At 39.7% G+C, this 12,752-nt stretch overlaps 1 protein-coding gene across 2 annotated transcripts in view; it reads left to right on the forward strand.

Annotated features, from left to right (window-relative positions):
- The window catches only part of IPO11 (importin 11), a 268,026-nt gene that overhangs the window by 209,187 nt on the left and 46,087 nt on the right, over window positions 1–12,752 (forward strand). For both annotated transcript variants that reach the window (XM_054986572.1, XM_054986571.1), the window contains 2 exons: window positions 7,264–7,343; window positions 7,949–8,029. In XM_054986572.1, the coding sequence (XP_054842547.1) occupies window positions 7,264–7,343; window positions 7,949–8,029 (161 nt within the window). The remainder of the gene's footprint in view (window positions 1–7,263; window positions 7,344–7,948; window positions 8,030–12,752) is intronic.

A 12,752-nucleotide genomic window follows, 5' to 3' on the forward strand; every position in this document is an offset into this window, starting at 1 on the left:
AATTTCCTGGTATAATTTCTTTTTCCCTGGTCTCTTTTTTAGCTGTATTTCTTTGGCTTTTATTTTCTCCTCAATCTCTTGTCTTTTCTCCTCTTTCTTCTTTCTTACTCTACCATTTAAGTCCATTAGTATGCCCCTTATAACCGCCTTATAAGCATCCCAAAATTTATTGGTTGGTACTTCTTTATTCACATTATATTGTATGAAAAACTTTGTCTCTCTTCTCAATATTTCCATATTCTCTCTTTCCTGTAATAAGTCCTCATTTATTCTCCATGCTTTCCTCTTTCTCCTTTTTCCTAGTTTCCACATAATTGGGTTGTGATCTGAGCCTACCATCGGCATTATTTCTACCTCCTTAGTCCATAACGCTAAGTCTTTTGAGGCCCAGATCATGTCAATTCTTGATAATGTAGAATGCCTTGCAGAATAAAAAGTAAACTGTCTACTTTTAGGATATTCTCTCCTCCATACATCTTCGAGAGTCTCTTGTTGAATCAACTCAAAAAAGAGCTTTGGCAATAGTCCTCTTTTCTTTTGTGCCGTTGTAGTCTTTTTATCTAGTTCCAAGTCTGTCACTCCATTGAAGTCTCCAGCAAGAATTATCTGGTCATATGAAAGGTCATCTAAATGCTTCCTCAAATCCTCAAAGAAGCTTTCTTTTGCACCGTTAGGTGCATAAAGTCCGACTACCAACACTCTCTTTAAATTCCAAATACATTCCACTGCTACAAATCTGGCTTCCACATCTCTCATAACAAATTTTGGCTGTAGCTCCTCTTTTATGTACAACACCACTCATCTTAACTTGCAGCAGTTAAGATGAATGTGTTACCAAGAGTAATGTTTTTGCTACAGACAATACCAATCATCAGAGACTCTAAACAATTTGAAAAATGGCAGAGGAAAATATCAGATTTTGTTTGGGCAGGCAAGAAGCCTCGAGTGAAAGTAAAAGTTTTACAAGATGCAAAGGAAAGAGGCGGAATGCAACTGCCCAATCTGAGACTTTACCATGATGCAATCTGCCTAGTTTGGTTGAAAGAGTGGATGATATTAAAGAACAAGAAACTATTAGCCCTAGAGGGATATAAAAATTTTTTTGGATGGCACGCATACCTATGGCATGACAAAGTAAAGGTCAACTCGATGTTCCTGCACCATTTTGTACGGAGAAGTCTATATATAATCTGGAAGAAGTACAGAATTTATTTACAAGAAGGAACTCCCTTGTGGGTGGTTCCATATGAGGTGATAGATCCGAGAGCTGTTGATAATGAACAACAATGTTTAACGTACAAAGAAATAACTAAAACTGAAGCATTTAAACTTAGAATAAAGACGCAAGAGGAACTATCACCTAATTACGACTGGTTCCAGTATAGACAGATCAGAGACTTATATAATTCGGACTCTGTAAAGGGGGGTATACGAACAGAGAACTCGGAACTAGAGCAGACCCTTCTTAAAGAAGACAAGAAACGAATATCCAAGGTATACCAAGTACTGTTGAAATGGTATACCGAGGATGAGACAGTTAAAACACAGATGGTGAAATGGGCTATAAATTTTAATAAAGAAATAACAATGGAGGCATGGGAATACTTGTGGAAAACTACAATGAAGACAACGACATGTACTAATATTAAAGAGAACATTTACAAAATGATCTATCGTTGGTACATGACACCAAAGAAGATTGCGCTAGGGAACTTGAACACTTCTAATAAATGCTGGAAATGTAGGAAGCATGAGGGCTCCCTCTATCACATGTGGTGGTCGTGTGATGTAGCTAGGCAGTACTGGGGGGAAATAATAAGAGAAATGAGTGAAATTTTACAATTTCAAATAAATAAGAACCCAGAACTCCTGCTACTAAACTTGGGAATGGAGGGAATTCCAGCCCACCATAGGACGTTGATATTTTATATGACAGCAGCAGCCAGACTTTTGTATGTGCAAAAATGGAAAGTACAAGAAGTGCCAACTATTGAAGATTGGATCTACAAATTGCTGTACATGGCAGAAATGGACAAGATGACAAGAAAACTGAGAAATCTGGACTCAGGGCAGTTTAACACAGATTGGGAGAAGCTGAAACAATATCTGGAGAAGAAATGGGAGGTGGGAGGAAAACTGTGGCAGTTTGAGAACTACTGAAGTATAATAAAATGTAGAGGGGGGTGACTTTACCGGGGGGGGAAGAGATAAATGTGAATTTATAAGCAGTTAGATTAACAGATTGATATATATATAGATATATATAGGTTAATAGATAGAATATTGATAGAAAATAATTAATGATAAGGTTTAAATATAAGGATTGAGTAACCAACAATATTTTCTTTCTTTGATAAGATTTGTATAATGCACCAAACTGAATGTACAGAAGAGTCAAATTGATTGACTATGTGATGAGCTATATAGAATTACCATAAAAAGATACAATGAGTAATTTATAGAGAATAAGTCAAATTGTTTGATTCAAATGTAAGGTTTTTATGGTTTATGATATATAGGTTTATGATATATAGAAACATTTAAAACTGGAAAATTGGATAAATTGTTTATCCAAGATGGAAATAAGGACTTACAGTTTGGGTATATAACAAGAAAAGTAGTTAAGGATGTACTGCTTAGTATAATGGAGAATGTATATTTGTTTTAGATAGAGGAAGTTAATAGAAGTAAGGGAAAAGGGACAAAGGGTGGGAAAGCTGTTGGAAGTCAGCAAAAGGGGGGGAAAGGGAGGGGGTTAGAAATGGAAAATTTGGGGGAAATTGAATGTAATGTAAAAATAACGGATTCTAACCCAATAAAAATTTTTTCAAAAAAAAAAAAGAATAGTATAATTTACACTGCAATTGGTACAAAGCATACTCTATGCTTTAAAAGAACGCTACATTTTACATTAAAATTAGGGGAATTCTGTGGCATGAATAAACAAACACCTATAGATTCTGCTGATTATGTGTGATTTCATTGATAGTCTTTTCCCCCCTGGTGCTACTTTCTGGGATTTCATATGTCCAAGACTATCAGAAATGAACTAAAAAATTAAACACCAATTACAGAGGTTTTCAACATATTGAATTCTGTCCCCCAACATCAATATCTGCCCTTTTCATATAATTGCTGGATGCTCCCAGTCCCAGTTTTGGAATTGTACTAGCTAGTCTGTCACTTTTACAGTTCCAGTTTGCAGTAGACGTGGGCTCGAATTGGGGGGGGGGAAACAAACTGCGAGGTTCAAGGTTCGTACAGTTTCATGAACCACGAACTTTAACTAACTTAACCCAGTCCACAAATCGGTTCATGGTTCGTGGGGGCCCAGAACAGCCCCCTTCACACTCAGAGAGCCCAAACTCACAGGGAATTTTCAGCAGGCTCTCCTCCAACCACCCTCCAAGTTTGGTTAAGATTGCAATACAGATCTCCGAGTTATAGACCCCCAAACCCAGCGCTCCCAGGAAAATCCCATTCGATAGAATTGGAGCTATTGCGAATTGACTTATCACTCCATTTGAAGTGATAGACCCCCAGATGTGGGTAATCTCGGTGGCCGCCCCCTCCTCATGGGCTTGGGGAGGCGGTCGGCTACCTCCCTTCTCGGGGGTTGGCTGCCAGCCGGCAGCACCCCCTGTGCCCACCCACACACCCCAATGGACAGCCACCATCACATCTGGTATATGGGTGATGCCAGTGGCCACCCCCTCCTCGTGGGCTCAGGGAGGTGGTTGGCCGCCTCCCTTTTTGAGGGCAGGGGGTTGGCTGCCAGCTGGTGGCACCCCCCTATGCCCGCATGCATGCCCCAATCACGTCCGGCATATGAGTGATGTTGGTGGCTGCCCCCTCCTTGTGGGCTCGGGGAGGCAGTTGGCTCTTCCCTTCTCAGGGGTGGGGTGGTTTGGTCAATCTCAACAGCATAAGGCCCCTCCACCCTAGAAGACGTGGCTGCCAACCAAACAAAACCCACCCTAAACTCTGCAGCACACAATTATTATCGCAGTACTTCATATGATTCTTGCATATTCACACATTATGAAAGTATTTCATATCACATTATTGCATATGTTCATATTATCAAAGTATTTCATTTCACATTGTTGCATATTCTCACGTTATGACATATTATTACATTATCTGAGTACATGGTTTTTATTCTACGGGCAAAAGACACTGATGAGACGAGGCAGCAGTCACGGATGCCTTCCTCACCTTGGGGGGAGGGCATTCTAAGTCCCAGGGGGATAGGATGTGGTGGTCACAGGCATCACTCACCTGCTGGCTGTGGAAGCAAGGACGGAACCCCTTTCCCCCATTGGGGGGTGTCAGAGACCGTCCCACCTGGAAAGGACAGAGATATCAATCCCCCTTGCATGGGAGCCCTATCCCACCACACACAGACACCCAACATGAGCAGGCAGAACAGTTGCACAAAATAAAGAGATAGTAGCCCCTACACATCAGGCCCATTCGGGACCGTAGAGGGATGTGGCCACAGACATCACCCACCTGACAGCCATGGTGGTAAGGACAGAACCCCTTCTCCTCGGCACAGAGGAGACAGCAGGTCTCATTCAGGACCATAGAAGGATGCGGCCACAAATGTGACCCACCTGCCAGCTGTGGCGACAAGGACCAAACCCCTTCCCCCGGTGCAGAGGAGTCAACAAGGCCCATTCAGAACCATGGAAGGATGTGGTCACAAACATCACCCACCTGACGGCCGTGGCGGCAAGGACAGAACCCCTTCCCCTGATCAGGGAGGAACAGACTACGTTCCCTCCCCTGCACTGAGACTGCTGGCAGTACAGCTGAATTGTTGCCTGTCTCTGTGGACATCACCCCCCTGCCGACTATGGCAGCAACGATGGAGCCCATTCCCTGTAGGTCGGGGGTGTGCAGCTTATTGGCAGTAGGCAAACAGGGCCTCCTCTTTCAGAGCTGCCCGGGGGTGGACAACACAGAACACACACAGTAATGTTCCCCCCCCGAAGATGTGGCTGCTGACATCACCCGCCTGCCAGCCATGGCAACACCGACGGAACCCCTTCCCCCCATCGGGCAGTGAGAGACCCAGTCCCATAGATAGTGGCAAGTTGCACCCAGAAGGGACAGAGACATCATTCCCCCTTGCATGGGAGCCCTACCCCGCCACACACAGACCTGACTTGAGCAGGCAGGACAGGTGCACAACATAAAGAGAGATGGTAAGCAAATCAACAAGAAGGAGCAATGTGAGCCCTCGGCCAACGTGGCCATTTAGCTTGGGCCCAGAGCCAGATGGTGGCCCTGAGATGAGGGGGAGGGGTAGAGACCTACCCCGCCACACACACAGACCTGACCTGAGCAGGCAGGACAGGTGGACAAAATAGATAATAATTAAACCCAGAAGGAATAAGGAGAAAGAAAGACAATCCCAGAAAAAAAGGTAGGCCTCAGTCAAGCTAGGCCCCAGCCCTGAGCCAGGCAGTGGCCCTGGGACTGGGGTGGGGTGGAAGAAAGAAGGCACCTTTCCTGGCAATGCCAAGACTGAAGCTGCAGAGGCTTTTCAGTCTTTTCTACCAGCAGCAGCCAAGCTCACTTCCACTCTCCCTCTCTCTTCCTCCAATGCCAGCAAGAGTCATCACTCTCCCACTGTCTGCTGAAACTGAAAGCACGAGGCAAAGAGCTGTGCCTTAGCAGTCAGACCTGCCTAACAGGGTTTGGAGGGATGGGATTGGTGTTCCCATGGCTAGAGAAGGCCCGTCTCCCCCCTGCTCTTGGCTCCCATGTAACAGAATGGGAGCTTCACTGTTGGAAGGGAGACCTGCCTATCAAAGTTAGGTGGGCCAAGATTGGGGTTTCCACAGCAACAAAAGGTCTGCAGACATTCCGGACCTATGTTGCCCAGGAAATAATTGAGCGGCACCAGCCTGTATGGCCTCACAAACCGCTTACAAATCTGATGAACCGGGCCCCAAAAGTCATAAAGTTCATGGAAAATGTAGCCCCACGAACCACGTTTTCACGAATCATGAACCAGACCGCTTTGTGCATTTTTTTTTGGTTCGTATTGCGATTCGTGCCCACCTCTAGTTGGCAACTTTCTTTAGATTATTAATGAGGCATTTAGCAGTGGAATAGGTAAAATGGTCTTCAGTATACATACCGACCTGGTTGAAACTTCTTTTAAAGTTCTATTTGATTGTGTGCCAAATATAAGAATATTTCTAGTGTCATTGTCAGTCTCATATGGAAGAGAAGATTTATAAAAACAATTATGTGGCCCAGATTTCAACAAGCAGTCTGTGTTCTAAAGATTGAAGTTAGGGACTTTTAATTACATCTGTAAATTAACTCTGTTACCTGGATCAACTTATCTGCTCTATAATGGTATGTTAATTGAATCATTTGGATAAGTAGCTCACAACCCAGGAAAGAACTAAGCTCAGCAGCCACGTGCCGCTAGATTTGGTTATATGTTGCTGTTCTGTTAGGATTGAGAGTTTACTACTCCATGCCAGAAAATTCTCCTCCCCATAAATATGTTTCTTCTCTACTTTCCACTGGTGGCTGATGAAAGAAGTAATTTTGCAATGATGCTCTTTGTGCAAAATAGTTGTATAGTGGCACTAAAAATATTAAGAGTACATGTGAGATAAATTTAGCATGGGATATTGGGCTAGGCATTAACAGAAAACAGACTTCTTTTCAAAATGTGACATTATGGCCTTTCTGCTATAACATAATTTATACTTTGAATGAATGGAAATATTTACATGCTCTTAAATCTAGTACTTTAAAGCCTTAGTGTTAGAGTGGGAGTGTATGTGTACGCACACTGCGTGAGATTTCTGATGAATTTCGAAATATCAGTGAAGTGCAGCCAAGTCTGTAATTTTTGTGCGAACATAAATTATGCATAAATAAGGAATTCTAGAATAATTATATGGAGAAAAAGCATATGTAAAGACTTGTGTAAAATGTCTTCCATTGTTATGTCTGTTAATAGTAATTTAGATTACTATTTTTTTGCCCTTAAGACGTTATTATTCCAACAAGCGGGGCTGGCCTAAATGTGTTTTAACTGAACTGTCCTGTTTTGAGTTAAATTATTTAATATGTTTATTTTATATTCTTAGTGTTTTATATTTGTATGTTTTACTTTTGCTGTACACCGCCCTGAGTCCTTCGGGAGATGGGCGGTATAAAAATTCAATTAAAGTAAAATAAAGATTGTGGCAAAACCCTTGAAATTATCTGTATTTGTTTCCATAGAGTTAAGTTCAGAAAACCTCAGAACCTGCTTTAAGATTATCAATGGCTATATCTTTTTATCTCCATCAGAATTTCTTCAGGTATGTTTAAAGTTCATTATGATACATTCTGTGAAACTTTGTTAGCACTTCTTGCACCAGCCTACTGTTTATTAAGGCGGGATGGACACCTGAGCACTCCTTCCTGAGGCATTTTCAAAGCAAAGATGAACTGGGAATTGCAATGACTCCTAGTTATATTTAGATCACTCTTGCAGAACAACAGTATGCAAACTTTATTTTTATTACTGTTGCTGTTAAAATGGATTTTAATGCTTATATCAATTCTATAAATTTAAAATTCTGATTATTCTGTATACTTAAAGACAATGGTAGACTGGAAACAGCGCAGAAAAAAGTTTTAAAAAAATGGCTGTACTGATTCCAGCCATAATATACAAAAGAAATTAGGGATTATTCATAAAACTTTAATATCACACTGAAATTGAAAATAACTGTATACAGCTGATTGAGACAAGTATGATATGCATTTATATTGTTGTGTTTAAATATTAAGTTACATCTCAAACCTGTTAATTTTGACCATTATTAATTATGTACACTTCAGTGAGAATTTATGTGTAAATAGGGTTGATTTCAAAAATATGCATTTTGTATGTTTTGATCTGGGTTAATTTTCACTTTAGGTCAATGCAGTTGAGCTCTGCAAATCATTTTGTGAGATCTTAAAAGACATAACCACTGAGGGTCAAGTTCAAGTACTGAAGGTATTGTTTATAGATGGTTAATGCAGTTTGTATTTTGCATCCAGAAAAAAATGTCATTGTTTTGACAGTCTGGACAAATTAATTCAACTTGTAGGAGTTAGATTTTAATTGTGTTTGTTGTTGTGGGTTATAATGTTCTTATGGGGTTTTAGATTTTCTTCATTTAAGAAATTACCATCCAGCATTCCTTGCAGAAGGTCACACAGACACTTTAAACAGTAAAGACAGTACATTATTTTTTTAAACCAGCAAGGTAATGTTGGTAGGAAAAGTTCCAATAAAATGAACATTTAAAAACTCATTCACAAAGATCAAGTCACATATTTTAATAGCCCTAACATTAAAAACAGAAAGAGAAATAAATACTAAAATAATAAGCAATTTTAGATTTTTTTTTTAAAAAAAAACTCTGATAACAGTTCCTCCACATAATACCCACTCACTGGGCAGCAGGATCCAGTCACAGTCCAAAGCAGGCCAGGAGAGAAAGCAAACAGCCAGCAGCAGCAAGCAGGGAGTGTCTCTCAATCTATAGGCCAGAGCAAAATGGAGGCTGACTGAGGCAAGTCCCCTAATTTAACTCCTTGCAGCAGTTTTTAAAAGGTACTCTCCTTCTTGAGAATCCCATTGGCCAGAGAATTCCGTTGGCCAGAGAAGGAGAGCTGCTGCAAAGATTGGCCACTTACACTCCCTTCCCCCTTCCCCTTCTGCCCTTCTCCCTTTCATCTGGTAAAAAAAGGTGGGAAGCAGTGTTTCTTTGCTATTCCTTAGCAAAGGAACAGCATTGCCGGGCTTCTGAAATAAATTCAGGAAATTTAAATTCAGTAATACAGATTTAAGTTCGGTAATTCTGAATTTTACCAAATACTGAACCCAAATTGCACATCCCTATTTCTCAGCTGCCAGGCAGTTTCATATTGCGGAGTTCGTTGAAATGTATAGGTGAGGTTTTCAGTTCCTTGAATGTGAGTCAGATAGGGTATACCATGTTAGGCATACAGTTGTTTGCTGTCTTCATCTTTCTGAATGTCACACAGTAGACACTTAAGGAAGATGATATTCAGTAATGGGACTATAAACAATTCTAGCCTGGTGTGACTAGGGGCACAAACCTTTGGTTGTAAGCCCACGACTTACAGCCCTTGGCCAGATGGATTCACCTGGACATCAGCTCAGGACATCGGGGGGGGGGGAGGGTCTTGCTTGCTTTTATTGAAAAAAATTCTGTGTTGTGTTTTCTCCCTGTTGGGAGAGAAAAGTGTGATAAAAATTGTCTAAATATATAATAAAACTGCACTTGAATCATAAAAACTGGTGCTAGGGTAGAGAGGAATAGAATGGAATGGGCATGTTTGGTTATGTATCTAGCTGAGGGAAATTCATTGTGATACCAGTTTCATTTATCAAGGTACCAAATTTTTTAGGAAAAGCAGATTCCATGTATGTGTAGTAAGCAGAAGTGTTTAGTCCAGACAACTCTACGGATGCTACATAACTATAAATACAGACTTCTTTTCACAAAATATGTAAATGTACTGATTGTATCCTAGAAACAGTTGCTACTTCAGCCCTCTTGAGACAAAACAGCTATTGCTGAAAGCCGTTTTCTGTTGCTGTGTGATCTAAGCTTGCAAGCCTTGCAGAGTATGCATTCTCTACAAAATGGGACGATGTACAAATTAATGTAGATATTGGAATACAGAAAACGTTATTTGCAAAACTGATAGTTTTACTATAGTTTCTTACTATGGTCCTTATTAAGTCTACTGTGACCTGTATTATTAATAATAATAGAATATAACATATTTATTCAGATTAAAGTCTGCAAGCAACTATTTTTTTTTCCAAAAAGCAATGAACGCAGTTATATTTCTGGCATTTTTTTGTCTTTGGAAAGAGGAAGATTATAATTCTGTTTTTGCATTATTCACTGTGAAACTTGAAGAAAAGTATAATTTCTTGTTCATATTTTATTGTAACTTTTATAGGAAGTTATTGTTCATATCATTCCAATCATTCCCATTTTCTCTCATTTTGGGGCAATGAACATCTCTATTAGCTAAACTGACCTAACAGTCCTACTCAGGCATGGTTACTCAGTGGACACAGTAGCCTGTATTTTATGAAATCTGCAAGTTGAGTGGAGATTCTGGAGTGGGGCTTTCCTGCTGCAGCGCTCCCCCCCCCCCATTCCTGGGTGACAGTGATTGTTCATGAACAGTGAAGGGGCAACGTGGGAATCTGCAGTGGGAAGGAAAATCAGCAGAAAGCCCACCCACTTGTCCAACAATAGAAGGGTCCTTCCATTTTTGAAAAGAGGTGGTTATCTACAAGTCCTTCCCAGTAGTCGCTTTCCACTGTTTTAATAGTTAATGTAGATTTGCACCCTCCTAATTTCATGTGAATAATGCATTCACATTTTTCCTATCCACTGTAACTGCTATAATGATCAATTTAGAGGATTTATATGCAAAATTCTGAAACCTGTTAAACAACCATATCAAATAATCTATAAAATGAATGTAGAGGATTTATATGCAAAATTCTGAAACCTGTTAAACAACCATATCAAATAATCTATAAAATGAATGTAGCCCAGTTTAAAAGCTCCCCCTAAAAACACTTTACTAAAGACATCTTGATCCCTGCAGATTAAGCTTGCCTAATATAAAAAGTTTAGAACCGCTCTGGAGATAGTGGATTGTCTTCCTTAGTGCTTTTTGTTAGATCTCAGCAGGCATATAAGCTCATATCTTTCAAATATATATGTCCTTGGCCATGGAAAGCATTAAACTTTAATATCAGTGCCTTGAACTGAACCTGGTAGCAAATTGCATTGCAATTATTACAATTATAGAAGTTGAGTAATATTAATTTATTTTAAACATTTTTCTATGCCACCTTTCCACCCAAATAGGATCCCCAAGGTGGCAAACATCAAAATGTTAAAACCTTTCAACATTAAAACAGCATTTAAAATAATTCAATAATAACATATAACCCCAAAAACTGGGGAGGAGGGATGATAAGAGTTAATGGGGGTATGCCAAACAAAACAAGAAAGTCTTCACCCACTAACAGAAGAGGAATGGGGAGGAATTTCCAAAGATTTAACACCATGAACGAGACGGCCCTTTTTCAGGTTACCACCTATCTAGCTTTTAATGTCAGGGACACTTGAAGCAGGGCCTTCAATAATAACTGGAGTGATTCCCAGTCAGCCAAAGGCATCTCCTGCATAGAATTCATTGCAGTAGTTAAATTTTGAGCTTACTGATACATGGAACAGTATGGCAAGATAAGCTCTGTTTACAAGATGTAAGAGGCTTGGAACAAGATGGCAACAGCAACAATTATCAGTGTAGTTCTGGATATCAAATAGTCCCCAAAATCTTTCCCTATGTTGATAGACATCACAATACCATTGGTTTTAAAGAAGTCCTCTAATATTACCTAACTTCCATATCAGTATCTCCTCCAACTTGTCTCAATTGTATTTCCGTTTTTCCATCATCATCCTCTTAACACAATTTGAAGATATTTATTAAACACAAATATAGCAGCTCCTTGTTGCTTTGTTAAAAAACATATAGGGCTTGGTATCATCAGTGTATTATTAGCTATAGACTTATTCAGTGGATGTGTATAGATATTAAAATTGGAGACTAGATTAATCCCTGAGAAAAACCATATATATATATATATATATATATATATATATATATATATATATATATATATATATATTTCTTTTTAAACTTTTGTAACCTATAGTGGAGTGGTTAGCAAAAAGTCTGGGAGAATAAATAAATCTTCACCCAACAATGACAACAGATCTAGTGCGAGGTGAGCATCCAAGAGAAAGGCATTCAAAAGTTTCTAGTTCCCAATCACCTAACTTCAGAAAGGCAGAATTGGGCTTTAGATGGTGTTGTCAGTGAATTCAATAAGGATTGTTTCCAATGACCACCTTCTGCAATCTTCCACACTGGAAGAATCAAAACTGCTAGAGGGCTACCCCTGTAATATCCACCTGATATTTCATATGGTAGTATATCATTATCCACTGGGTTGAACTATAGATAGTTTTAATAAACTTAATATAGAGACATTCCCTCTAGTCATCTCCAGACTTATCAGCATGGGCTATGAAGACTGTCTGTTCCATAACCAGGACAGAAGTCAAATTGAAAATGGTCAAGGAAAGAGGTTTCATTCATGAAATCCTGGAGTTGCTCTGCTACCACCTGCCCCAGCACAGAATATTTGAAATTGGCCTAAAATTGGCCAGATCCTCCTCACTTTCCTCTGTTGACTTCTTCAGTAAAGGTTCAGACTTCAGAGCTGAAGGAAATTCATTGTCTTCTAGATAGTTATTAATTCTTTAACCAGCAGTTTCCATAATTCATGATGACTAGATTTTACAAATCACAATCCAGTTTGCACATGGTGGCCATTATAGTTTGAAGTAACCTGTCTGCCTCTGAGCCATCAATACTAAATGATACCATTAGGATATGAGTGCATCAGATGCCGCTGACATAGCTTCTGCATTTAGAATTAGACACACTTCTAACTACTGAAAATCCAGTATAGGTTATCTGTGTGTACACTGAAGTTCTTCAGCACTGCTTTTCTGGGGCAGAAGTGTTAGGTTTGTATGCAGTCCATATATAAAGCAAAGTAGCAGAAATGAATAATAATAATTTCTTCAAGGAAGCCT

Source organism: Eublepharis macularius, chromosome 8 (genome assembly GCF_028583425.1).
Source record: "Eublepharis macularius isolate TG4126 chromosome 8, MPM_Emac_v1.0, whole genome shotgun sequence".
Classification (NCBI taxonomy): Eukaryota; Metazoa; Chordata; class Lepidosauria; order Squamata; family Eublepharidae; genus Eublepharis; species Eublepharis macularius.